Source organism: Zootermopsis nevadensis, unplaced genomic scaffold (assembly GCF_977971745.1).
Source record: "Zootermopsis nevadensis isolate Lab colony 2312 unplaced genomic scaffold, Znev_1.0 Znev_ptg000007l, whole genome shotgun sequence".
Classification (NCBI taxonomy): Eukaryota; Metazoa; Arthropoda; class Insecta; order Blattodea; family Termopsidae; genus Zootermopsis; species Zootermopsis nevadensis.
This window is the reverse complement of record NW_028259139.1, coordinates 1,963,441-1,990,996: the sequence shown is the minus strand read 5'-3', so window position 1 is coordinate 1,990,996 and position 27,556 is coordinate 1,963,441. Positions and strand designations below refer to the sequence as shown.

Below are 27,556 nucleotides of genomic sequence, written 5' to 3'. Positions count from 1 at the left end.
CTGAATGAAACAGATTGTATGTACTATATAAATTATATCTTCTTCACCTCAAGGTTTTGTACAGTTAATAGTGATTCTAACCGTACAGCTGAAAGAAATGTACTTGCACCATTTAAGTAAACTTTGTTCTTGATTCTGCTCCTGTGTATTGGATAGATGAAACAAGAAAGAGAACAACAGTATAAGCCAAAGATCATTATTGACGTGAAGCTGGAACATAGCCGTCAGCGAGAACGTGAAAGAGAGAGGGAGCGAGAACGCGAGCGACAGAGTAAGGAAGAAGAAGAGGAGGAGTTTGAACGACGGGCAGCTGAACTGGAGCAGCAGGCAGTAACTATGATTGCATCTCCACCCCCTCCTGAGGCAGCAGAGAGCACACAAGAAAGTGATGATGACAGGGGCGTAGATCAGTTCTGCAGTCCTGTGGGCCCACATGAGCCCCCTCTTGGTGCAGAAGAGGAGAGTCAAGCATCTGTTGTTTCAAGTGGTGGTGAGGAAAAGCCAGGTAGGTGCCTGTTACATAAATAAACCTCATACGAAATGGGATATGAGTTTTATCTTAACATACTTCTTTTATACTTCATCTCTTGCACACTTTTTATCTGCCACTGTTCCCCATCTTAAGAAAATATACACGTGACTTCTTTTACTTCAGCACTCTATGTACTTCAGTAATTTATTAAGAATAATATTCTGCATAATTTTCAAATTTGATAGTAGTGGGCACAAGGGAATTACTGAAACAGTTAAACTGTGTTTTATAATTTGTATTACTGTTCTGCATGGACTAGGTGTCTAGGATAACTGATTTGTTGTGTTGTGGTAGGGTTGGGTGTGCAGAACTAGCATTTTAAGTGTTCTGTTAGTGTTCGGGGTAAAATTAGGCTTAATTTTGATGTCTCAATATCTTTAGTGTCTTATATCAGCTGTTCACATTTTCTTCATAAGATAAAGCTGTGTCAGTCAAACAGTCTCATTTCGTCATTATTGAAATACTTTGTGGCAGCCGTGTGACCCAAAAACAGTTGGGACACAAGTGATATCTTTTAAAATATTAATTAAGAAACTATCAAAATATAAATAGGAGTTAATCTCCTAAAATGTCCCAGTTACAATAAACTGTATAGGCCAAACAGTAAGAAATTCTAAAACTAGATTCCAGGATGATATTAGAGGTACTAAAAATAACTAGGAGAATTAACAATTTACAGCCCATGTTTTAAATAACTAAACGTTTTTATGACAATAGACCATGCCAGTGATGGTGGATTAATAAACATCAACATATGCATATCTACCTAAATAAATGGATGGCCACCTTTATTTAACAAAAAAAATTATGGTTTTGGGGTCCGCAGTGGCCTCGCGGTCTGAGGAGTGGGTCTTGTGCCGCGCAGTCACTGGGACCATGGGTTAGAATCCCACTCAAGCCATGGATGTCTGTCCTGTGTACAGGTAGAGGCCTTGCGACGGGCCGATCCCTCGTCCAAGGAGTCCTACCGAATGTCCATAGATCAAGCCAACTGAAACGTTAGGGACCGGTAAAGGCTACCGGAAAACATACAAACATTGTTAAACCGGAAAGAAGAGAAATTATGGTTTTCTAATTGATGATATAGTACCTCACATGAAAGTGAACATCTCTTCTACCAGAACATTGTCTTAAAGTGTTGGGCTCTTGAATTTTCATGTGTAAAGTTTTAGCTGTATATTATTTCTGAATGTGTTGCATCAGTGATGAAGGTTTGGAACTCACCAGTGCAGCATCAGCAACCAAGCACTCCCAGTCCAGCAGCTGTAGCAGCACCACCACCACCTGGAAAACAGAAGAAAAAGTTGGATTTGAAAGAGGTCTTTAATACAGATGATGATGAGGACAGTAATCTTGGTTCTGGCAAGAAGAGGAAGCTTGTTCCTCTAGGTACACATAGCATGACCTCTTACAGTTACTTTGTCCCATTATGTATACTGTGAAGGAAAAGGACTATAAGGGTGTAGGGGTAGGTTACCTATTGCCATGTTTCTTACAGTAGTTATCTAAAATTCTTTGCAGTAATATTGAAAAAAACACCTCATGGTTCCTGTTACAGCAGGACTGATGTCAGATGTACTGGGTTGTGCATGATTTGTTACTTTGTGAAGCTAATGTTGTAGATTATGGAGAAGAGAAGAAAAAGAAAGAGGATAAGAAGGAAGAGGTAACAAAATCTCAGGAAGAGAAGAGGAAACACATCAAGACTCTCATAGACAAAATTCCAACAGAGAAGACTGCTCTCTTTGCCTTCCAGCTGGATTGGGCTGCTGTAGATAATGTAAGTATTGTATATGTTAGGAAATAGATGTCTGCAGAAGAGAGCACAGAGGTTGTAGACTGTCAGAGATGAACCACAACATGAAAGTGCAAGATCGTAAGAGGCTGTGAGTCTGTATTATGTTGTTGATATTAACATTAGATGTGTGCAGCTCTTGGATTTTAGAGATTGAATTCAGTAAAATATTACGGTTTGAATGTTGAGTTTTTGGTCTCATTCTTAGAGAATTTTTAGGGAACTTCTTTCACTTTGTGAATTAGTACTTAAACTACCCTGATCCATCATACATGATAGTTTGCAGTGCTAGCGTAAATCACCTTGTCGGGAAAATCTTTCTGCATATTTTTATATCTATATACGTTGTGTTGTGCATAAGCAATAGTTTGTATAATTTAAGTATGTATTAATGCAGTTTCCTGTGCAGTACAGATATGTTCTGAATTTCTCTTGTATAACTTATCAGTAGTCTACATTTCTTTATATTTGATATTTGCAGTATGGACTTAGGCATAAAGTGTCAAAACTTTGGCAGATAAAATGAAAGAGATCTGATATTTATTATTTTCAAATCTCCATTTGAAGCAGGCAGTTTAGTATGATCACATAATATTTTAAACTTGTGCATGTACAGACGGTTAATTGTTTTTGATTAGATTAATTGGATATTTATCAACCCACTAAGATTTGTATTATTTTGTATTAATTTTAAATTTGTTCGACTGACCCTGGCTATTCACTGGCATTAAATTTTCAATGTCAGAGTTTGATGAGGGACTCCCATCAAAATGGTATACCTCAATCTAGAATTAAATTGTATTTTTATTGGGTTTTAATTAGTCTCAATGTTGCATTGAACTGGACCAAGATTTCCTGAACAGATTGAATTCAGCAAAAATACTTGAAAAGGTGATTTTTTGGAACTAGTGGTCTGGTTTACCCATTGCATATGAAGAAAATAGTAATTTTATTTTGTTCATTATTGATTTTTTAACTTGAATTTACAGCAATTAATGGAGAGGCGCATTCGCCCATGGATCAACAAAAAAATTATAGAGTACATTGGGGAACCAGAGCCTACGTTAGTAGACTTTATCTGTTCAAAGGTTCTTGCTGGAAGCGCGCCGCAGGGTATACTGGATGACGTGCAGATGGTGAGTTATGACACAAAGCAAACACTTACAGTTGAAGAAAAGTTTGAAAGTAGTTAAAAATAATGCCCCGCAGGAATCCAAAATGCCCTTACCAGTTGCTTCATTTCAGCATGAGGCAGAAGTGTGTTAAGTTTTCCTTTTGTATTGTTACGTTTCTTGCGTTTATTCGTGCTTCCTGTGTCCCCTATTATCCATATAATCGAGAGTGTTCTAACTGAATGAATGTAACGTATTCTTTCATCTTGTAGGTCCTGGATGAGGAGGCAGAGGTGTTTGTGGTAAAGATGTGGAGGTTACTTATCTATGAAATCGAAGCTAAGAAGCTGGGTTTAGTGAAGTGAAAATAGGTGGCCATAATATTCCCAACTTGTGATATATCAGTTCCAGCCACTCATGAATTTTGTGTTGATAGTGCAATAACACTTTAACGTGTGTATTGACTGCAATGTGTTTACTGATTAAGTTGATTGAAACTGTCACTCCTTAACTACCAACTGGAACTGCAGGACTTACTGTCAAGCATGAGCCAAGTATTGCCCAATAAAAGCAACTTACCAATATTTCCTGCTGGGAGATGGGAAGGTGAAAGTTGCTTACAACTTTCTCAGTGAATGCATTGTATATCATCATGGTGTACTCTGTTAAGTCAGGAGGTTTTGTTTAAATGTCTGTAAATTCATATAATACAGATTCTGTGAGATTGTTTGGAACGTGTACAATGTAGCTCTAAGACGATGGTCTGCAGTATTTTCATGTGTATCAGTTACTTTAATCCCATATTGCTGCTGCAGGGTCACTGAACTTGTGAAATATTAGTTGCCATATGTAAGTAAAGCAGTGGCTTGTGAAGTGTTGTAGGACTTTATTTTTGTAAATAACCTTTACGTGTCAGGAGTGAAAAATGACGAGAGGACGTGATTATTTTTATTGATTTTTAGAGTTATGGTAATGAGGAACATATTGTAGTAAATTTCTGTAGTTTGTATGTTTCCTTTAGGAAGTGACTTTTTAAGTCTTAGCATGATTTTTTTTTTCTGGAAGGAAGCTGTGTTGAAATTTGTATTCTATCCGTACTGCATAGTAATTAATACTGGCACTGTATACAGCTTTCTTGTTCTCTCCATTCTGAGTGATCTAGGAATTATAAAAGTGTTCATTAACTCAGTCCTTATTCCCTGAGAGTGCATTGATAAAGGTAAATATGTCTGTGGCCAGAACACGTAACTGGAAACGTAAACCACGCAGGAAAAGAAAATGAATGAACACCAGCCACTTAATTGTACACAGTATTTAATAATTCAGATATTTGTATATGAAGTCTGTCTCTACCTTATGATTTTGAGTGTGTGTCTCAGACATATTACCATATTTATGCAAATACCACTCATCCACAATTAAAAACAAATTCTAATTTTTGAACATATAAGGAAATATAATTTGTTCAAAACTATAGTCAACCCCTGTTGGAGTCCTGCACTTTGTCTGTCACCAGAATTGTTTTCAAAGTGGGGTTTTTGGTAAATTGATAGATATACTGAGGTATGTACATACTCACTATATATATATATAAAGTTGAAACAGAGAATGATGTGATTGCAGAGGTAGAAGTAACCATCTGAAAGGGATGGGAGAAGAAAGACAACTTTCAGGCCAGAGAAGTAGGGGAAGGAGATGGCAGGCAAAAGGTTTATTTACTGTGTGAGCAGTAGGATCAGCACTCAGTTATGCTCAACTTGGTGGGTTAAAAGGATGTCAACAGTAGCGGTCTTGTGATACGTGCAAGGGTGGCAAGAGGCTAGTAGAATTGAAAGGTTCAACACCAAAGTTCACCATTGATCTTAGCCACTTCAAAAGAGAACTGTCTCAAAGTTCCATCTCATTTGATGTTATACCGGGTCTACAATTTATGAGGCTGCGGTAGTGCTTGCATTGCGTGGTCGGCCAGCGCTCTGTTGATGTGGGCGGGACTTGTGCGTGTTCTTCCGGTGGGTGACCGGCGAATCAGTTTCAGTGCCGCTAGTAACAGCGAAATACGAATATTTCTCATCACTAATACATGTTATTTACATTAATTGTTCTTACCTTAAATCACAAAAGATGTTCAAAGTGACTTCCTTGTGCTTGCAAGAAAGCTTCACATCTCGTTAACATGTTTCAAAATACTCGACGAAGCTCTTCTTGGGAAATTGCCAAATATTTTCTTTAAGTGCTTCTGCAGTGTGTGGATAAATTGTGAACGTTATGTAAATTTAATAGTTGGACCCTTTTTCCATGAAATGACGGATGAAGAAAAGACCTCCGGTTTCTTCATGCAAGACAATGCTACAGCTCACACAGCTGATCGGTCGATGTTAGCATTAAGAGAAGTGCTTGGTGAACAAGTTATCGATCAGTGGCCTCCGCGTTCCCCAGACTTAAACCCATGCGATTTTTACCTGTGGGGCATGCTGAAGAACAAAGTTTATGTAAACAATCTGCATTAGGAAGGTCCAAGAAAATCAGGTGGGACTGAAATTGAAGGGGGCACATCAGCTTCTGGTCTATGTTGACATGTAAATCTGATGGGGGGGGGGGGAACAAATACAATAAAGAAAAACACAAAAACTTTAATTGACACTAGTAAGGACGTTGGTCTAGAAGTAAACTTAAAGAAAAACAAGTATATGTTGGTCTCATCACCAGAATGCTGGGCAAAATCATAACATAAAGATAGCTAATGAATCAATTGTAAATGTAGCAAAGTTCAAATATGTGAGAGCGACAGTAACAAATCAAAATTTGATTCATGAGGAAATAAAGAGCAGATTAAATTTGGGTAATGGTTGCTGCCATTCAGTTAAGAACCTATCTTTTCGTCTGCTGTCTAAACAACGTAAAGATTATCAGTATGTTATTCGTCCTAAGTTCGTGGAGACAAATTTTGGCATTAAAAAACGGGGAGAAATGTCTGAACCTGGTAAACACAAAGGTGAATATGTCAATTTTAATCTTGCGTTGTCACGAGATCTTGAAGGTGGTTACCGATGGTACAACCTTCGTTGGTTCCCTGAGTTGGGCCTACATAGGCTGCAGTGTTCCTACAATGAAGATCAGGGTGCTTTCCTTCAATACATTGGTAACCAACAAGGTTACATACTGTAGCAACCTGGAAGTCCACAATCCTCATTTTCACTATTGTAAAAAACAAATTTAACAACTCAGAAGAGAGCTATCTTCAGTCTCGCCGTCGTGAAAACCTCAAATCCTACAACATAGTGTTCAGTCTTCGTTGTTTTATAAATATGATATTTTGATTTGTGAGGTGAAAAAAATATCGACCAGAATTGGTTCCGTTATAGAATCGTAACATTTGATATTGACTGTGGCGAGGAACTGTCCTACTGCATTTCTGTGATTATCATAGAGGCTGGAATGGACTACAGATTAGAATTATGTGTTCTAGTATCAGAACTCGTGATATCTTGGTAGTGCTAACACAGATGATTATTCAGTGAGTGATAGTAAAGCAAACTCTACGTTGGTAACCATGTGATATAATACATGTGACTTTGCTTGAACCACAGCTGATTGGTGTGCCAATATTTAATATCGGAAGCGTAATTATAGTTGCGTCTGTCTGTTGGAAAACAATTAAAGTTCTTGTTATAACGTTACTTCCTGAGCGTTCAAATGTACTGTAATTAGTTTCACGTAAATTTGATTGCTCTATACAAATTCTTTGCTTTTAAAATTTCCGTGCTTATGAAACTGCCAGCTTTGGTAAAGTCATTTCTGTTAGGAATTCCTGTTGGGATCACTTTTTTGGATACCGTAGGATATGTTGCAAGAGTGGAAGGTATTTCAATGCAGCCCGCTCTTAATCCAGAGGCGCCGGTGACCGATTATGTACTTTTGAATAGGTGGTCTATTAGAACTAGAGAAATTTCACGAGGAGACGTTATATCTTTGGTCTCTCCGAAAGATCCCGGGCAGAAAATCATCAAAAGAGTTGTTGGCATAGAAGGTGATCTGATATCAACAATTGGATATAAACAATCATTTATTCGGATACCAGAAGGGCACTGTTGGGTTGAAGGTGATCATACAGGACATTCTATGGATTCAAACTCTTTCGGGCCAGTGTCTTTGGGTCTCGTCACAGCAAAAGCATCCTGCATTGTGTGGCCTCCACATCGCTGGCAGACTTTAAAACCGGAAATTCCACAAGCAAGAAGACCAGTAAATATTTCGTGATTTTGCATATTTAACTTATAATAGAAATATGCGTTCAGTTTGTTTTGTGAAGAGGTTTGAATTCGATCTGAATGGAACCGTTTTCCCAAATGCTCTTTCTGTGGATGATGTGGATAATGATGGTAACAATGAACTTGTTGTTGGAAACATGAGTGGTGAACTTGCGATCTTTAAAAGTGACCGGTTGTGGCAGAAAATAACAGGTTTAGGGATGATAACTGCTTTAGGTATTGGTGACATATTCAATATTGGTAGCAATGCTCTAGTAGTTGTGGGTGGTGACGGATGGTGTCACATACTGTTCAAAGCAAAGCAAGATGATGCTGTGGATCGGAAGAAAGGGAAATTAGAATCTGTTCATGTTCAAAGAATTCCAGCCAATACCAAGGTAAGGTTCAGTAACATTGGAAGCTAACTTGTCAGTTAAGTTACAGAGTCCATCACTGGTTTGTTGATTCTGGTGATGGCATATCATGATACAATTTTCTCATCATACATTTGTATTACCAGCACTGGATTAAAAGTTCTCAGTTATGCTTTGGTAATGCTGTCTATTTATTGTAATTAGTCATCATATGTATAACTTTGTTACAGGTAGTACTTTTGGGAGACATAGATGGGGATGGATATACAGAGTTAGTAATGGGATTAACAGACCGTGTCGTGCGGTCATATCGTTGGGTTGCCGACTCAAATCAGCCTGGTTCAGGGAAACTGATTGGTCTACACAAATGGGAATGTGCAAACCAGATTGGAACTGTGACGCTGAACCATTTACCCGATGGTACACCATGTCTGTTAATAGCTCAGCCTGGGGGTACATTGATGAAAATTCGCTGTCACACAAATGAAGAAGCAGGCACAGTAGACAGGTAAGCACTTGTTCTGATACTGCAGACTGCTCTCAAAGCCTCTTATTACTTCATGGTTATCTTTTAAATGATTTTGGAGTCCATCATTACATGTCCTGTTAAGGTCTTTCAATCATTTACTTTAAATATTCAGTTCTTTTAATAAATTTTCATTGTTCAATGTATTTAATTTGTTATACCCTTTGACATTTCTTCAAAATTTAATTTCTGCTACTTGAATTTTACTAAAATTTTTGGTTCTGTCACTCTCAGACATTGGTAAACTTCTACCAGACCGCATAGCACAACATCCCGGAAGACTGTGTTCTTAGTATTTGCTGCCATGTGAACCTGAAGTCTCAACTCCTTGTATGAACATCATTGCTGTTGAATCAAATTACTTCAGAATATTTTAACTGCTCATGTTGATAAAATTTCCTTTTAATTGTGAGCTTTTCTTATTTTCATCACATAGCATTGCATTGTGATTTTTTGTTTTACCTTACAGTGAGGTCTTGGCAACTACATTTCTAGAGTACCATCCACTATCCTGCTCCAGGATGCGCAACTCAAACGTATCAACACAAATCCAGGGTGGTATCAAGACAAGAGAGAAAGATTCGTCTGTGTCGTCACGATATGCAGTAGCAACTCTGGATGGAACACTCTTGCTGGTGCAGGATGAAACTGTTCTGTGGTATGTCAAATAGCCACAATGCTATTGGTTCTTGTACATTTTAATGTTAATGGCTAAATGCTGTGACCTCAGCAACTCCCTATAAAATTTTTGATACTGGTGTTAAAAGAATTTAAATTCAACAGGGAATTTCTTTTACATCTTAATTGTTGCCCCCTTTTTTTCTTTTTCTTTATCACTTTCATACCTGTAACATCTCTTATTCCTTTCGTTTGTCCAGCCTATCATAATTTCTCCCCCCCCCCCCCCCCCCAATTTCTTTTCCTGCATGTTCTTCCATCTAAACCATGCCATTACAGAAGAACAATTCAAAGAATAGTCCGTAGTAAATGTTAACATTATTTGGGCATTTGCCATGAGGCAGTTGGTAACAGAGCACAACCAAGAATGAAAACCTGAACATACAGTAAATTTGGAAACATTGATGTGGGAACATATATCCAAAGAAGTAATGGAGAGAATAAAGAACATAGGTAGCTGTCTTCTGGGTTGCACCATTTATTTATTTATTTAGTGTTCTGTCTGGCGACAGGTCCATATGAACAGGATCCTTCCATCCTTTTCTCGGACTGGGACCTGTTCATATACGTTCTTGGCAGATGATCCAGAAGTGGTTTGCCATTGCCTTCTTCTGTGTGTGAATGGAGTAATTGTTGGGATGCCACGGAGGAAAACTCCGTGTTGCCTAGACCACGGCCTTGCCCAACACAAGTTATAAATTTGGGCACCGCCGGGAATCGAACCCGAGACCCCAGGATTACAAGGCCAGCGTTCTAACCGCTAGACCACCTCATCTTATTATTATTTAGTGTTCTGTGTGACGACAGGTCCATATGAACAGGATCCTTCCATCCTTTTCTCGGACTGGGACCTGTTCATATACGTTCTTGGCAGATGATCCAGAAGTGGTTTGCCATTGCCTTCTTCTGTGTGTGAATGGAGTAATTGTTGGGATGCCACGGAGGAAAACTCCGTGTTGCCTAGACCACGGCCTTGCCCAACACAAGTTATAAATTTGGGCACCGCCGGGAATCGAACCCGAGACCCCAGGATTACAAGGCCAGCGTTCTAACCGCTAGACCACCTCATCTTATTATTATTTAGTGTTCTGTGTGACGACAGGTCCATATGAACAGGATCTTTCCATCCTTTTCTCGGACTGGGACATATATACATAACATATAATTTGATAAAATATTACTACTATAAACCATGAACAGAGACAAGTAACTGTCATTTCTTTGTTCAGGTCAATTCAGGTAGACCATCAGCTGTTTGCACTTACAAAGCTGGACATGACAGGAGATGGTCGAGATGAGATTGTGGCATGTTCGTGGGATGGACAAACATACATCCTAGACCAAGAGAAGTGCAGTGTGCGTTTTCAGCTGGAGGAGTCGGTGGTGAGCTTCTGTTCTGGATACTACACCCTCCAGCCTGGCCAGCCGCCTGTTCCTTGTCTTGTGTACACTACATTCACCAATAAGGTAACAGTCACACTGGTATTCCTAAATGGCTGTGAATTTAACACTCGCTTCTAGTGAATTGATTGAGCTGACAGCCAATCTTGCCCATGTTTTGTGTAGCACTTGTGTTAAAAGTGCACAATTTTTTTATTTTAAGAGCCGGTAGAGTATTTAATGGATATATTTAGAATAGGAAACTTGTAACATTCATAGAGGAACCACAATCCAAACACTAGTCAACTCTGAGGCTTTACCAACCTGAACGTAGTTGTCCATCTTTGGCCATTTAACAAGAAAATAAAACTTATCATAATCAGCAGTCAGCAGCACTCAACATTCATACACACAAATATCTTGGATGCTGATTTACAGTTCACAAAGCAAGGTGAGGATATAGGAGAGGCTTTAAGAGACACATTATACCCCTTATGTATGAGTTTTAGAACCTGAAGATGGCTGTCTTCCAGGTTGTTGTGCCATGTAGTCTGGTAGAAGTTTACCGTCGTTTCACAAGCCCTTGCTGCCTCCATCATCAGGGCCCTGATGATGGAGGCAATTGGTCTATTGTTGCAGTGGTGGAAACGAAGGTCATTGGTGGCTCAACGATGACCTCATTACATCACAGCACAGCTGTTGTATGCCATTGTTAAATTTTTCATTATTTTTGATAAGTGTACAATTCTTTAGGTTGTGTTTACCAGGCAGCCTGCTGTTGTCAACATCATCCATGATGTTTTGAAGAAAATCTTTTGGAATTCCAGTGTACCCCAAAGATTGTGCCTCTTTAATCTTGTTTCTCAAAGGCCCTTAAGAATTTTAACAGTGTTTGATTGTATTAAAGTATAATTTATCTCATGCTGTCTAACAAAACCACTTCCCTTTTGTTACCATCACACTAAGTAGCATCATTTAAGATTTCTATTGTTTCAGATCTATGTGTATTACGATGTGCAGCTACCAAGCTTGAGGGCCAAGCGTTTCATTCCAGAACAGCCTGCCTTAATCGAGGAGAATCCAAAGCAGGCACGGCTGCTGATGGAATGGTGTCTGTATGGCCGGTGGTAATACTACCATTACCTCTACTCTGACATTGAATTTTGGTAACACTTTGGAAAATTAATGAACTCTTTTGTTAACTTCGTAAGTCAGTTTTTGTTACTGTAGTTATTTTTCGCTTTTCCGTTTCTTGTTTGTTCTGTTTCTCAGGTGAGGAGGGATATGCAGTACAACACCGCTATAACGCGGGTCATGGGGGACAGGGGTAAACCCGCGTTATTACGGGAGTGCATCGAAGAATTCCCGAAATAAACTAGCCTTCGAACAACCGTTTCACTTTGTCGATAATGTCTAATTTTTCTTTTTGTTGCCATTTGTGACTAATTCGTTAACGTGCACTGGACAAAAAGTAGCAATGAAAGCAGTTGAAAAGTACAAGTCACTTTAATCTACCGGTAAACAAAAATACAGGACAAAATGTACGTAAAGAAATTAAAAGAAAAAAAAATGCTTTTAGCACACTCGTTAGATCGCAATAAAATTACACGAGACATAAAACTGCATGACACGATAGCTGTGAATGACAATGGGTAACTGAACGTGGTCATATCCTGTACAACTGGAAATTTATTTTAAAATAAACTATTTTTGCCAACTATTTCCAAGAACTACCCAAAACGATGGCTATTGTAAAATAAACGTTCTGTTTATAGTAGGTCTGTTAAGCCTAATTAGTTCAGTACACTTCCCTACGTTATGAGTCATAGTACAACATACAGTATATAAATAAAGGCTTCTGAATAAAAGTACAGTATGCACAAAAATTATAGCTACCTCGTAGGTAATGTAACGGTACATGTTTAGAAATGAATCTTGAGTTCTGTGTGAAGGATAATTGATGCACTTTTTTTCCTTTTTGCTGCACTATAGGGGACATGAGGTACCCGCGGTATAGCGAACCGCATTATAGAGGGGTTGTACTGTATAAGCTCTGTACATTCAGATATTATTTGCATTATAAGTTACTAACTTGTATCATATGTTAACCTTAAATTACAGTGAGGAACACAGTTATCCTACATATCATCTGTAAATGTCAGATGTTAAAAAGGTTAACAAGACGAGTAAACTTAACGGCAAGCATTGATTTCCTGCCTCTCCAAATTTTATTATATGGCAGGAAAATTTTACCATTCTGTATATGGTATATTAAGAAACTGTCCTGTGGGAGATTATTGTACTGATTTGGTTGAAAAATCCATGGATATCCTTTACAAGAATACAGAATGAAATAATTTTGCAACCAAACTATTTAGCAGTGTGTAAATAGTAAAAGACACTGATTACTGTGTTTTGCAAACATTTAGTGAATTGAATTAGTTTTACGAATGCTTTGGTATATATAGTGATATTAGATTTCAGTGGAAATGTTTTTCAGCATGATAGTAAGAAATAAACAAGAATATGTTCTTGAATTGCATTTCAAACCATCTCTTTATGGGAAAGGGGAAAATGTTTTAGAGTTACTGTAACAAGATTAGAGGCAGGAAAGTGTTGAGATGGCTAGGGGTGCACTTACCAGCAGGGACATTGAGAGGTTTTATCTTCATGTCCAGAATATCAGTTGGTCCACATAGTCTCCTCTCCAGCAGAAACTGAAGACTCTTCAGCAACCAGAGTGTGAAATTGACTACTCACCTCCATATGGAAATAAAGTTTACCTTCCATACAACTAAACTCACCTTTCTCTCTCTACTTTCTTTCCCTCTCCCACTCTCGCCCACGTGCTACCATTGGTCCACTCCCATACCTGCTCCCATTGGCTCGGGGCAGGCTAAACCTTTCACTTCCCTGCCTATAAATCCAACTCCTCACACCCTATTGGCATATTCATCGCCCTGATGACGGAGGCAGTATGACCTCTGAAACGTTGGTTAACATCGACCAGACTACACAGCGCAATAACCCAGAAGACAGAAATCTTCATACTCACCGCTGTGAGAACCTCAAGTCTTACAAAGTTTACCTTCACGTTCCCTTAAGTATAATATGCCCACTAAAAGTAGCTCTTTGAAAATAAATAAGCAAAAATCTTCTGATAAAACCGTGCTGACATTGATTGGTGTCAGTGCTCCGAGGTCCATAGAAACTGGTGAAATTGTTATCATACAGTGATCTTAAGATGAGTTAACCAAGGTATCTGTCCCATTGAAGCCAAATAGAAAAATTTCATGCTTAAAATTGGTCCCTGTGTTGCTCCATTTTTTTTAGGACGATGGGTGAATTAAACTTTGTTGAGATGAACACAGAAATTACAGTCCAGGAAAGAGTGATCCCAGCATTGGAGGATTTGCAGGATATTGTATTGGGCAAATAGTCAAACACCTCCTGGTTGAAGAATACAGTCATCTGTCAGCATAGGACAAATGAAATGTGGTTGCGGTAATCCAGGCCAAGAGTGGATCTGTGGCATTGAAATCCACATTGATCATTCAAAAGAAAGTATCTTCTCTCAGGTATAAGGCTCCTTTGCCTTACACCATCATGGCTATGTGAATTTGCCATACTACTTTTATGTTAATGGAAAAACCAAGGATAATATCTTCTGGGACTGTTGGTAAAATTAAAACTCTATGTTACTATTCAAATTGGGTACCTGTTCGGTTTTTCTATGCATCACTCGTAAATACATTTTTAGTACCCTAGTACGCTTTTCTAATGGTCGCAAAGTATCTTAAAGCTTGTGCTGCGTCACAGTGGCGAGCATGGACGATTGCTGGGCAGGAAGGGAGTAATATGCCTTGTGAGCTATCCCTTCCCCTTCCGGTACCAAGGTTGTAACCACAGATAATACCAATTCTGAGAACAGTAACAGTGTATGTTCGTATTAATCTATGGTAAGTATAACTATATGGTGCTGCCTCTAGTAGCAGTCTTTGTAACGTAAGCTATAATGCTAGTGCCTCTTGTGCTAAAGTTTAGAACTACAGTGAGCTGCCTGCTGCTATCTATGGCCTGCAGAGCCCAGCTGAGCGGGAGGAAGGTCGGGAGCTTTCCGGTTTTCTGTAGTGTTTTGGGGGATAGGGGTAAAAAGTGATCCACATAAAACAAAACAATTAACACGACAGAATAAACATGGATCCGGAAGCATTCCTTGACCTAGCCAACCAGGTGGTCAAGTTGAAAATGTACCCATATTTTGACATCGCTCATTCAGTCCTGTGTGCTCTACACGTTCGTGAAGATTTGGGACCAGGTAAGTGAATGTGTCTCGATGGTCCGCGATCCTCTGGGAAGCTGCAGAGAAAGGGTTGCGTCAGTTTCAGCCATTTCAAGCATTACTGAGTGCAGTGTGAATTATTGAACTAATTAATGCGTGTGCAAAACTGATATTAAAATTTTACCCAAATTCTTTAGCACCAGGCCATGCAGGTTTATAGGAAAGGTGTTTTTTTAGTGTAAGAAGTTTTTCAAACTTTCACTCTTTAAATGTGAAAGCTATTTCACATGCATTAAGATTTATTAGTTATTTTTATTTTACCAAATAACTTTTTTCGCACTGTTCTAGAAAGAATTTATGATCGAACGGGGCTTGATGTTATTGTTATGTGTTTAGGGAAATTCATTCCCATCACACCCAAGATTTTGGTGGCAAATATGTTTTAGTTAAATCTGGAGTAACATTCGCTTAGGTTTCCTGATCGATCAAACTCCACTTGTCATGTAACGCCAACCTGGTTGTCACGCACGGTTGCGCCAAACGGATCAATCATGCATGAAACACCCCTTTATTGATCCTTTTTGGTCATGTACTAAAAAGAAAACTATGGCTTATTTCTTTATCGGTTATATTTTTAATCTAATACATGGTACGTTGGTTAATAAAGTAACATTTGCGTATTAAAATACACAATTTTATTATGTGTTTGGGTTTAGCGCTGTGCTTTGAGTGTCTTTATATTTTCCCCATGACTACCGAATTACTATATGTATATAAAAGTAAAGTAAAGAAAAGCCTTCCCGCTACACGCCATGTAGGTCGTTTCGGGGGGGGGGGGGGGAGTGGAGGTATAGCTCCTCTCTTTCTTGACCTCGGCACTAGATGGGGTGAGTGGTTAGAATCACGCCCCGGCCGGCTTTATCCCCGGAGAAGGACCCCGGTGCCCATTGGATAGGAGGCTGGGTGGGCCCCAGAGCCGGTCTGGACGCAGAGGCTAGAGGGAAAAAAAAAATTCTCTGCCCCCGTCGGGGATCGAACCCCGGTCGTCCAGTCCGTAGCTAGTCACTATACTGACTGAGCCATCCCGGCTCATGTATCGATATATCGATGCGGTGTTTAGGTTATATTCTTATTTCGTATTCAGTAATTAAATGTGACCGGAAGGCAAGGTTGCCCACTGCCGCGTCATTTTGTCTCCTCAAAAATTCAGTAGTGATACTCAACCTATTTTTCGATACAGTGTTACTTATGCAGTTGGAAATTTTCGTTAAATGAAACAACTATCAAGATGAAGTGTACCTGTGGCCACACAAAATGACGGCGCTAGCTATTTAAAAATCTGGTCGGACGGCGGAGGGAAGGAAAAGTGTGTACATTTTGTAAATATTTAAATTTAAATTGCGCCATGAATCAAACCATTTGGTTGTGTTTCTGCATGAGAGATTGCACTGAACTCGACAAGGAACAATCGACCTTGCTTTCTGTTAATATCGTTTTTCTTTATAACCTTGCCTGCCTGATTCATACCAATTCTGTTGCTGGGGTATGGCGCCCCATGACACCTTGTGGTGGTGTATTCCCCGGTCTGTTTTTTTTAATTCTGTTCCATTCTGAACTTGAGGTGGTACGTATTAGTTATGGTTCCTATGTGTTCCTTACTGCGAAAAGTTTTGCTGGGATTTATAGCACGCGCGGCATAGTTAGAGCTTGCCGTACTAGCCTGGCTGAAAATATTAACTGGAAACAAAGTAGTGTTGCCCTCAGGATATGTTGTGTTCTAAGTTGATTTGTGTTATCTTAATTTTCTATGTACCAGTACAGTTATAATATTTACTGGATTGCGGTCAACTGGGTTATGACTTTATGTAGAATACCACACGGCGCAACATCCCAGAAGACACCTCTTTCCCATTCCCGTTAAATATTCTCCGCTAAGGTAGAAGTTACAGATATTTTCTGGCTGCTGTATAAAAATGTGAATGCATTGTGATTCATGGCCTACAGACGGTATCTTACGACTGTATTGAGTTACACGTGAATACTCGTACTTTCTCATTATCGTTACGGCCGTGATCCCGCTCGTCGGCATTGCCGCGTCGTGTGTCCAGGCACAGCCGCGAAAAGGAATCTCTCCATGGCGAGAGAATTTTGAGGCCCGTTTCTGTGCATAACATAAGAAATGGTTAATTAAGATTCGTAGGTATTACAAATAAAATTGATCTCTGCTCCACTGGTTCATTAGTTTATCGCCATCAAACCGAAAGCTAAGTCTAGAATTCGCTCGGCCCTCTGTTGGTTCACATTGTGCAAAGAAAAGTTCGTAATAAAAAGTTCCTTGAATTTATGAATCGCCCAGGAAAATGTTACTTGCAACCAACATCTTACACCAGACATTGGCCTAATTGCCCTCAGCATTCTCTCAGTTGGATTAAATCATAGAATTAACTGTTTCCGGCCAAATGCCGTGATCGATTATCGCCTTCATAACCGGAGTTAAAATGTACGGCGTAACATTATCGGCACATGCTTTACAAATTCTTATTCCTGTGGTGTAGCATTTATTGTTTCGGGGGATTAGCGAGTACGCTGCAGGAGTGTGCCTAGGCTGCACGAATTGCAGGTGAGGCGGAAAGGTTGCCGCACCAGGGGTACTATTGCAGTATGGACCAGTAGCTGTTTTCATGCTGTAACCAACCGAGGGCCGGGGGTTAAACCATCTCATTACCAGAGCAATCCTAGCGGAGAGACCGCCCAGGGGCCCCTCGCATCGACATCACGAAATATCGATAGTTTTTGTGCACCGTCAAAGTTTTGAGATTAGCAAAAGTCGTATATTGTTCTTTGAATTCCAATTATTGCTGAAACGAAATCTGTGCTAGTCCAACATTCTTTCTATTTCATAATCCACTAATCGGCCTATTATTCGACAATTGTAAGTGAGCAGTTGAACGCGGAATTAAATAAACCAGAAATAGAATTACAAATTGCGGTTCTGTTGGTCGTGTGTCGTGTGTGTGGCAGGCAGGTACATTCCTCGACTGCTCCGTCTTTATTTCTGGGCTCGCCAGACGAGGCAGTCGGTCTCGAGATATTTTTGATGCTCTCCCCGGGCCGGATCTAGCGGCGACGGAGAAGCGTGTTTCCATGTGATGTAATATTTCCAGTCACCTTTAGGAAACAACTGAAGCAAGTGATGTATGTATGATTTTGAGACGCGTAGAATCGATTTTTATACAGGATTATAAAAGGGCTTTAAGGCGGCATAGTACTCAACCGCAACGGTGGTCTAGCGGTTAGAACGCTGGCCTTGTAATCCTGGGGTCTCGGGTTCGATTCCCGGCGGCGTCCGAATTTATAACTTGTGTTGGGCAAGGCCGTGGTCTAGGCAACACGGAGTTTTCCTCCGTGTCATCCCAACAATTACTCCATTCACACACAGAAGAAGGCAATGGCAAACCACTTCTGGATCATCTGCCAAGAACGTATATGAACAGGTCCCAGTCCGAGAAAAGGATGGAAGGATCCTGTTCATATGGACCTGTCGTCAGACAGAACTCTAAATAAATAATAAATCCTTTGTTACTTGGAATTAGGATCCGACAGATGAGATACTGAACGAACACAGTAGCTCACAGTAAGCGTGAATCCCTTAGGCCATGGACTTTGAATCTCTTAGCAAGATGGAAATGTAAGCATATAAAATGTGATTCCGTATACACTTAATTGCGATGGGGAGGCAGTATTAATTTTGGTTTTGGGGGAAGCAGAGTGATAATTTGTAAAATTGCTGATAATATTGCGCTAACAGCGTGCGTGGGATATTTTAGAAAATCTGTTTTAGCTCATCTAGTCAGTAAACTCCTAACTTTTATGCAACCCAAACGTTCGTTACCATATCCACAAAAGCCCGCCTGCGGATTCTTCTGAGCCAATTGAGTAGAGTGCGTACCTTCACATTCTGTCTCTAATATCGATTATTTATTCTCCCGTATATGCCAGTGTTTCCCAAGGGATCTCATCCATTGAAGTTTTCTGATTTAAATTTTGAATGCATTTCTCTTTTCCTATATCCTATATGCTCCACACACATCATCTTACGTGATTTTATAACCTTTACAATATTAAGTGCAAGGTACACATTAGAAAGAAAGAAACCTGCCAAAATCTGAAATTGATTTGTTTTTCAGAAAAAATCAAAACGCATTGTAATCAGTAACAGAGTTTGAAAAATTATCAGAAGTGATTTCAAATTTATATATGTACTTTCTGCACTGTATACAAGTAACATGAAATTGTACACTACATTAAATATTTACTTTGCTAGTAATTTCCACTAATTTGAAGCAGGGCATGCTTAAAATATATCAGTATTATAAAATTGTAATAAGTTTTAATTTTTGTAGACATCGTCCACTTTTTTTTTGATAAACACATTTTCAAAACTGGGTTCATTTGGCTCAGAATATGGCCCACTTGCAGGATTTCTGTGATGAACTGTCATATTCCATAATGACAGGAAATAACTGCCCTGTACCCAAGGATAATGTTAAATACAGCTTGTCCTCTTTAAATTCTTGAAGTAATAACATTATGATATTATTGTAAATGTATATGCTGTGACATCTTGCAATTTGTGTAAGATTCCTCCCTTAGCTTTTTCATTGGTCGGTGGCTTGGAGATCGACATGCGCGCATATGGACTGGAGCAGTCTGAGCAAACGAACCTGTTCCAGTCCACAGCACTGTATCTTGTAGGTCATCATTTATCATAGAGAAGGAATGTCGGACAGTGGTCACACCTCCGGTCACTGTTGCAGGAGCACAGGCCTTCTCCCGAAAACATCCGATGTCATGCTGGCTCTCCACCATGCTTGTGGTGTTTGCTGGAGGGATGCTCTGCAATGGCCTTCTCGGGGAGCCTGTCCTTGCCCCACTGAAGAACACGCAACAGTTGGTCGTTGCTACCGTCGTGTGGTGAGGTTCCAGTTATTACAATAATTATGATAGTTTCACAAATCAACATCAAATTTAGGATTCCAGTTGCTGTCATGTCTTTTAAGGGTAGGAAATTATAATTCTGTCCCAACAGAACATGAAAGTTCAGTACCATTGCACCTTATCATCAGCAAGTTCTGTTTATCCATTCTTTTTACAGCCAATTTGTTAAAGAACTAGTTTAACCCTCTGACACTAGCCTGAGTAAGCTATACTGACTCTCTTGCTGCCAACGTCAGTAGGAGATACTGACCTATTTAACACCTCAGACCATTCTTCAGAATGTAATGATGTAGTTTTATAGTTTAGTCCTTTCTCTTGTCCTTAGTTACTTATGTGCCTAAACAAAAGAACCAGTTCTGACGCGTTTTAGTTATAACAGCGAGAAGTGTGTACAGTGGATTGCAAATCACTAATTTGTTTTGTGGGTGTGAAGTAGGTAAGAGATAATGAATAACTCTTATATTTAAACAATAAGCTTACGTTCTTAAATGCCTGTGCTCATGTGGATGATATGTACTGTAACACTTATTTAGAATATGTATGATATGGTATTTATTTCTATTTCAGCTAGGAGCTTTCAGAATTAAAAATCTGCAAGGAATGCGTGTAAAAAATCTGTGTATTCTGGTATGGATTACGGCTTTGCAGTCGTGTTTATTTTCTGTTTTAGTTTTTGAGTGTCAGTAGTTAACGTTCTGCAGCAGAGATCTTCAGATGCTTATAGTAGCTGCTTCATTGGCTTATTTGATTCACTGGCAGCAAAGCAGTTGATAGTTTCTGCTTGGCGGTGCTTTCGTTCAGATATCTCACACCATTTCCTATGAACGAGTTTCAGTGGTTTTCAGATAATGCAATGATGTGTGCTGTGCTGTTTTCAGGTATGTCATCTTTTATACTCCATTTGACATTGGCTACAAAGCAGCAAAATTTCTGCCAATCAAAATTGCGTGCTCAGGAATGAAAGAAATTTACAGGTAAGTGCAGTCTATTTCCCTGTAAGTTCGAGAAATACAGGTATTTATGTTACAGCTTTTGTTTCTACTTACAAAACTGTGTTAATGTCATTTGCAGTGGTCAGCTTCTAGTCAGAGAGCGTTAGCTCTTCTTACTGGCAGTGTGTTTCTAGATGTTGACATTTAAAAATACCTATATATACGAAATGTTTAGGTACAGATGATTGCCTTACAAATATTCTTACACTGTATTTCCTTCAATTGTGAGACACATGCTTGATTTAGTAATAAGTTTAAAAAAGAAATCTCTATTCATTCTTAGAAGCCATCAAATGTAAGGTGCACTCCGATTTTAGAAATTTTAAAATATGGAAGTAAAATCATAATAATATTAAGGAAGTACATCTCATTTATACCCAATTTATTACACTTTCCATTATGGTTAATGTGCAGCAAAATACAAGTCCTCTTTGCAGTGTAATATTTGTAGTATTCGTGGTGGACTGGTTTGGACCAAATTTATATCTGCATGTGTTTAGTCAGTTTTCTTTAATCCTGAAGGTCCTATAAAATTTATGGCAAACAGTATGTTACGCGTATATACAGGTAGGGCTCGATTTACGCCGGGGATGCGTTCCTGGACGAACCGGCGTAACTGGAATCGGTGTAAATTGGAACTCTTTTATAATGTAAATCAGTGGCAAGTCAATGACATGCATTCCCAGCACCAAAACATTGACGTGTAATATAATGGCATTACGTTTAAAGCTCTGAAATAACATAAATAAAATAAAGGGTACTTAAAAAATATATTTTATACACTTACAATCGGCACTTCGATATTCCCCGTGATTGACTGTGATCTCTGTTCCTTCCGCCTATGCCTTATTTCATTACCTTAATTTATGAACATGACTGTACTCCATTACAGTGAGTTTTACAAAGGCTGTATGTAGTCAAACCAGCAGCTAGCTCTTACTCAGTTGATGAACATCATACATTGCAATAGCACTAGATTTCCATAGGCTGTGTGGAACTGCGTAACGTAAACAATTCTGAGGTCTTTAACATTCAACATCTATCAGGTACCACTTTTCTGTATGGTGAACAGTTTTATGTGCAATAGTACAATTTTCATTGTGTGTGATGTACAGTTTGTGTATATATACTATGTGATTTATTCTTTCTCACAGATGTAAAAAGGTGTATGATGGTGTAACTCATGCAGCAAAGTTATATCCTAATGCATATATAATTATGATTCTCATTGGAACACTGAAAGGTAAGTTGCAACTCCTTCTGCTGGTATGGGTGCCTTACAAAGAGTTTTCTAAGACATTTTTATACAGGTTTATTTTGCTATTAACACTATTAATCTGGTGTCTCATGCTAAGTCTATTGATAAAGCAAACATTAAAGATATTATGATTAATTTTTGTGATTAATCAACCTGATCTTTCAACATTTTTCATTTTCTTCAATTGGTTTGAAGTTAACATGTCGCCTTACACCATTCGTATCTTACCATGTTCATTGCTTGTGGCTTTTCTGTTGCCATTTATTTCAATCTCAGGACTTGTCTTCACCCCAGAAAATCTTTCTGCTGTTCTCTAGTCTATGTCACTTAAGTAGCAAAAAAAAAGCGAGAGAGAGAGAGAGAGGTGATCATTCAGGGGGTCATAACATGGGTGGAGAAAATCATAACCATATTCTTCTACAAGCGAGTTGAATTCGAGTTCAAATGTTTGCAAAGAATGTTAAAATCAATGCAATGTATTTAAGGCACTTTTAACCTGTTATAAAGGAGTAAAATTATTTTCCAAGAACAGTACTTGTACATATAGACACTTGAAGGAGTGAATGTTAGGGAAACAGACCGTTAGACTGGCATATAAGGCCACTATGTAGTAAAAGTTGATCAGATGCGAATGAAGTCAGCCAGTAATAGGAATGTCCATACCTGTCATACGCTGCCAAGTAAAAAGGAACTATTGTTGTGCCCTGGTTTAAGAAGCAGTTTATTTAAACAAAAATGTCAGAGACACTACTGGAAGATTTAAGTCAGCACACTGTTTTTAATAAATTCTGTTGAAATTTTGACAGTTGTGTGTGTTTAGGATAAGTGAAAATCCGTCGTATTCTTTACCACTACAGATTCTCCACCAAAACTTCAACAGGTATTACATTAATTGTTTATAATTGGCATTTATTTTAATAGCTCCAGTTGTGTCAGGATACAATACATTTAAATTGTGTATAAAGAGTTGTTAAATATTTGTTATCCTATATTCAGTACTGGAGATATTTTGCTGTGCAGGTATGGCAATCTTTCCATCGAACTTGACATTTATATGGCTGTGGCTGGCCCACAGGAAGTGCCTTGGGTCCTACACAGTGTTCTTTTTGCAATTTCATGCACTAATAAAGCAGTTTCATTTCACAGGTAATGGTGCTGGTTTTACAAAGCTCTTTGAACGATTAATCAGAGGGGTTTGGACACCAACAGCAATGGAATTCATGCAACCAAGTTTGTAAGTTCAGTTCATAAATGCTATCTTTTGAGGGTAGGCACTTAATTTGTCTTACTATCCACAAATTTAAATACAGTAGATTCCGGTTAATTGGGCAATCGGTTGATCGAGGTAGCTGTTTATTTGGGACAAATCTTAAAGAACAAACCTTTTTAACTCATTGTGGAACTTTGCATAATTGAGCTAAAATGTTCTAGTCCCAGTGTGTCCCAATTAACTGGAATCCACTGTATACAAATTATGCTGTATTTTATGATACTTGTTTTCTTTGTTTTTGTTTAACCCTTCAGTGCTGTCTGACATGTATAGCACATCAGCCATTTTTCACGTGTTCACATCCAACATTTATAATGGGAGTAGTGCAGCAGTAAGACCCAACTCATATTTTGAATTGTTGTTTTAAATTTAAATTAATTCTTGTGGTATTATATCAAAAAGGAATTTATGGGCTTTCAATTTTTGTATGTAAAATCTCACTTTAATTTCCCTTTGGCATGTATGTTACATTATACATATTTTTAAAAAGTTATTTTTCTTACCATCAGAGCCTGTTTGTATGGTGGAGGATTTTCTGAACTAAATTAAAGAAACATATGATCCAAAACAGTGATTGACTGTCTGCATGTTTTCTGTATGTTAATAAAAACAAGAACTTTGTTGGGGCTTTAGAAGCAGTGTTTCAGACAATGCTATTTTCATGTATTTGTAACCATGAGATAAGAGTGAGATATATTTTTTTATAAATTGATTTTGACTCACAATGAAGCATGATGAAAGACTTTGCTTTACAGGAAGGAAAGAATAATATTTCTACAAATGTGTCTACTCTTCTTACCCTGAGTGCTCTGTATATATACATCAATGTAATGTGAAAATTGAGCAGATTCTTCCATATTTATTGCAGTTGAAATGAAATGTTTCATTTGAAGCTTTAATATCTGATTGTTCTCTGTCCTCACTAGTGGGTAAGGTTTAAATGTACAACAGCATTGAAGGGCCGATAATACATCTTTGGTGCTCAATAACAAGGGCTTAAGTCAATACACTTTGTGCCTGACTTAGACCATTTTTACCAAGCTCCAGGAATGTAACAGTATTTCAGTATGATATGGACAGTAATTATGAAGCTCCACCTTTAAAGTGTATATAATTTAAACATTGTTTAACCTGCCAATTTCCTGCCATGTAAGTAATGTCCATTCAGGTTACAATGTGTTATTGTATGTATCTAGACTGCAGACAGATATCAGCTAGAGTTTATAAAATTCATATATTTTATAGTCCAAAGAAAGAGTATAAAGTGAGAACTTTCATTAGAAGGTAACCAGATGCTGGTACTCTGCTTATAGACTTTTGTTGGCCCAGGACAGGGTCCGGTGGAGGGCTTTGGTTAATTTGGTGATGAACCTTCGGGTTCGGTAAGCCATCTAGTTAGTTAGTTAGGTAACTACATTATCTACACATCTTTATTTCAGCCCAACAAAAGCCTGTATAGTTGCATCTGTTATATTTGTCCTTGATAAGAAGACTGACCTTATCTCAGCACCACATGCTCTGGTATACTTTGGAATTGTAATATTCTTCGTCTATTTTAAGGTGAGTAATGGATAGTTATTTATATGTGCTAAGGTACTAGACTCCTGTGGACGGCAGATTTTTTCACACTCATCAAGTCCTACAAAGTCTATATTTAAGAATCGTTAGGAATAAACAGAATGCTGCTGTATGCACACACACTCCCACTCAAAGTGGATTCCTTTTTTCATGAAAGGCAATTGAGACCAGGAAGGTCAGAAACCATGCTGGAGTAATATACACAAACAGTACCTGAGATACACTTTATCTTATACTTGTTAATTGGTCATGTATGCACATTTCTGCACATTACCTGTCAGCATCAGATGCATTTCAAGGTGATGGATGGGCACCATCTATGAAAATCTATGAAATTAATGTTGATAGTTTATAGTATTCAAAGTATAAGTAGACATCTGTTGGAATGTAGTTAAGTTGTTAGACCAATAGTGAAATTAGTTTATACTAAACACCATACTCCTAGATGTAATACTTCCAAAGACACATTGATCTAAAATTACAGGAATATATACTTTTTATATGTTGGGTAACATTAATACCACTATAGCTCAAAAATTGTTGCAGTCAGAGATTTAAATTTTTGTCAGTTGAAAGCTCCTTTAGATAAGCTTTAACACAAATTAAACTGCTTATGATCAATGTATTTTCAATGCTAGGTGATTTATGGCTCCATCTAGAACCTACAGTACTAGGTTTAATTCATGTGCATGAGTTAAAAGGTGGATAATTGAGAGTTGGTTGCATAATAATATGAAATATACAATTCCAATGTTGAAGATTTCTGTCTTCTGGGTTGTTGCGCTGTGTAGACTGGTCGATGTTTACCTACGTTTCAGAAGTCATACTGCCTCCATCATCAGGGCGATGATGACGGAGGCAGTATGACCTCTGAAACGTAGGTAAACATCGACCAGACTACACAGCGCAACAACCCAGAAGACAGAAATCTTCATACTCACTGCTGTGAAAACCTCAAATCTTACAATTCCAATGTTAATTCTGTTTATTTTACGATTCTTTCAGAACCTCAGGTAATTTAAAGAACCAAATGATAGGATGATTAGTGAATAATTAATTGGAAAAAATATGAATGCTGTCATGACCTAATTTAAGGCACCATCCCAGCATTTACCTGAAGAACTAAAGAATGCCATAACAACCTCTCAAGATTGCTGTTCTCTGCACTGAAGTGTGAACCTGGGACCTCCCAATTACAAAATAGGGATACTAACCACTTGAATGCAATGTCTTGTAATTTCAGTGTTGTAATGATTTAACTCAGACTGAAGAAATCAGTGACTGAAAATGTTTTGCATAATTTCAGCTGTCTTCACTTCTATTGGGAATACACGATCCATTTGTGCCATTTGAGAACCTGTTCTGCGCACTATTCCTGGGAGGAATCTGGGATGCCCTGGCTAAGCTGCTTGGTCGTGGTGGGAACAAAGACGAAAAAGCAGATGCAAAAAAAAAGGATTAAAATATCTTATTCAAGGTATGTTAAGTTTACAGATTTTAGGGAAGATTTATGCCGAATAGGATGATATATTCAAATGTTTGTATCTGGATTAGGTAAGTATGCTCTGGTCAGATGCAGTACAGAGTGCATTAGATTTTTCTCAGTGAAGGCCCTGACTTTATCATACATATAAGAGAAATACAAGGTAGAATAACAGGAATAAATGTTTTTACAAATTCAAAATTCAGCAACTGTTTGCTCTTTCTCCTGTCCTATGTGGGGTTGTTACTATATTTCTATAGTAATTTTTTGTTCTATTCTAGTGCATGTCGATATTCCAGATGTACTATTAATGCGAGATCTTGTAAACATAAAACTGGTTAAAATACTATGCAACATTCCACCATCTTTATTTCCTTGCACAGCTTCAACATTCATGCCGTGGAATTGAGGAGCAAGCAGAACACAGAACTAGTCGTAATGTTGCATGTCAGAGCACACAATACATCGAGGGATATCTGAAACTCAAACACCATTGTGAAGTAATGAAATTCCTAAGTATGTTATGCATAAACTGTTTTAAATGTTATTTATACAAAACGTTTTGTATACATCCTTTTTATTCATGGTACTGTTGTAATCTACATATATATAGTGTATGTCATACGTAAAATGTATTTTTACTTGTGTCTGAGTCACAAAAATGTATTGCACTGTGTGTATGTGTGTAACATAACACTTTAACATGATTTATCATTTCATTGTACATTAGCTGATCTCAGTGGGTGCAGTTCAGCCATGGAATGAACTGATACATCGTAATTTTAAATACACAGCACGTTCACATAGGCTTCGTGTGAATTATAATTTTAATGTGAACAGATGGTTTTACATTGATTTCCATTATGTATGACATTAACACTATTTATGTAGAAATATCTATAGTTATAAATTTCCTAATAAAATACATCACCAAAGGCATTATATAACTGGAAGATTATGTAAAGCTTTATTCTGTTTGTAGGATTTCAGGTTGTCATGGTTGTGAGTCCGAAGATGGCTGTCTTCTGGGTTGTTGCGCCGTGTAGTCTGA

At 38.2% G+C, this 27,556-nt stretch overlaps 4 protein-coding genes across 8 annotated transcripts in view; all 4 read left to right on the top strand.

Annotated features, from left to right (window-relative positions):
• The window catches only part of LOC110835534 (RNA-binding protein 25-like), a 29,559-nt gene extending 24,986 nt beyond the window's left edge, over positions 1–4,573 (top strand). For both annotated transcript variants that reach the window (XM_022075830.2, XM_087343916.1), the window contains exons 14-18: positions 157–505; positions 1,736–1,921; positions 2,155–2,312; positions 3,317–3,463; positions 3,712–4,573. In XM_022075830.2, the coding sequence (XP_021931522.2) occupies positions 157–505; positions 1,736–1,921; positions 2,155–2,312; positions 3,317–3,463; positions 3,712–3,804 (933 nt within the window). In that variant the 3' untranslated portion in view covers positions 3,805–4,573. The remainder of the gene's footprint in view (positions 1–156; positions 506–1,735; positions 1,922–2,154; positions 2,313–3,316; positions 3,464–3,711) is intronic.
• A 2,245-nt stretch (positions 4,574–6,818) lies between these two features.
• On the top strand, positions 6,819–7,696 carry LOC110835537 (mitochondrial inner membrane protease subunit 2). Its single transcript, XM_022075837.2, has one exon. It carries the CDS (start codon positions 7,205–7,207, stop codon positions 7,694–7,696), a length of 492 nt encoding a protein of 163 aa, XP_021931529.2. The 5' UTR covers positions 6,819–7,204.
• A 28-nt stretch (positions 7,697–7,724) lies between these two features.
• On the top strand, positions 7,725–13,443 carry LOC110835536 (KICSTOR complex protein ITFG2). 4 transcript variants are annotated; one of them, XM_022075836.2, is made up of 6 exons: positions 7,725–8,084; positions 8,291–8,568; positions 9,056–9,244; positions 10,494–10,731; positions 11,641–11,771; positions 13,323–13,443. In XM_022075836.2, coding segments are annotated over exons 1-6 (1,197 nt in total). In that variant the 3' UTR covers positions 13,324–13,443. The 4 variants fall into 4 exon arrangements, with proteins under 4 accessions (XP_021931528.2, XP_021931526.2, XP_021931527.2 ...); XM_022075834.2 differs by having other exon boundaries at positions 11,641–11,810; XM_022075835.2 differs by lacking the exon at positions 13,323–13,443 and adding an exon at positions 11,917–13,181.
• A 1,260-nt stretch (positions 13,444–14,703) lies between these two features.
• Positions 14,704–27,458, top strand: LOC110835511 (trimeric intracellular cation channel type 1B.1). Its single transcript, XM_022075791.2, has 8 exons — positions 14,704–14,962; positions 19,744–19,900; positions 20,803–20,898; positions 22,071–22,159; positions 23,321–23,408; positions 24,884–25,004; positions 26,329–26,499; positions 26,889–27,458. The coding sequence occupies exons 1-7, from the start codon at positions 14,842–14,844 to the stop codon at positions 26,482–26,484; spliced, it is 828 nt and encodes a 275-aa protein (XP_021931483.1). The 5' UTR covers positions 14,704–14,841; the 3' UTR covers positions 26,485–26,499; positions 26,889–27,458.
• The last annotated feature ends 98 nt before the right edge of the window (positions 27,459–27,556 follow it).

What these genes read in the sequence shown, in the direction of transcription:
- LOC110835537 (XM_022075837.2), top strand. Translation starts at nt 7,205, where the DNA reads ATGAAACTGCCAGCTTTGGTAAAGTCATTTCTGTTAGGAATTCCTGTT.
- LOC110835536 (XM_022075834.2), top strand. Translation starts at nt 7,725, where the DNA reads ATGCGTTCAGTTTGTTTTGTGAAGAGGTTTGAATTCGATCTGAATGGA. An exon ending in GAATTCCAGCCAATACCAAG is followed by an intron (nt 8,085 to 8,290) that starts GTAAGGTTCAGT and finishes ACTTTGTTACAG; the next exon opens with GTAGTACTTTTGGGAGACAT. An exon ending in GAAGCAGGCACAGTAGACAG is followed by an intron (nt 8,569 to 9,055) that starts GTAAGCACTTGT and finishes TTTACCTTACAG; the next exon opens with TGAGGTCTTGGCAACTACAT.
- LOC110835511 (XM_022075791.2), top strand. Translation starts at nt 14,842, where the DNA reads ATGGATCCGGAAGCATTCCTTGACCTAGCCAACCAGGTGGTCAAGTTG. An exon ending in TCGTGAAGATTTGGGACCAG is followed by an intron (nt 14,963 to 19,743) that starts GTAAGTGAATGT and finishes TCACTGTTGCAG; the next exon opens with GAGCACAGGCCTTCTCCCGA. An exon ending in GGAATGAAAGAAATTTACAG is followed by an intron (nt 20,899 to 22,070) that starts GTAAGTGCAGTC and finishes TCTTTCTCACAG; the next exon opens with ATGTAAAAAGGTGTATGATG.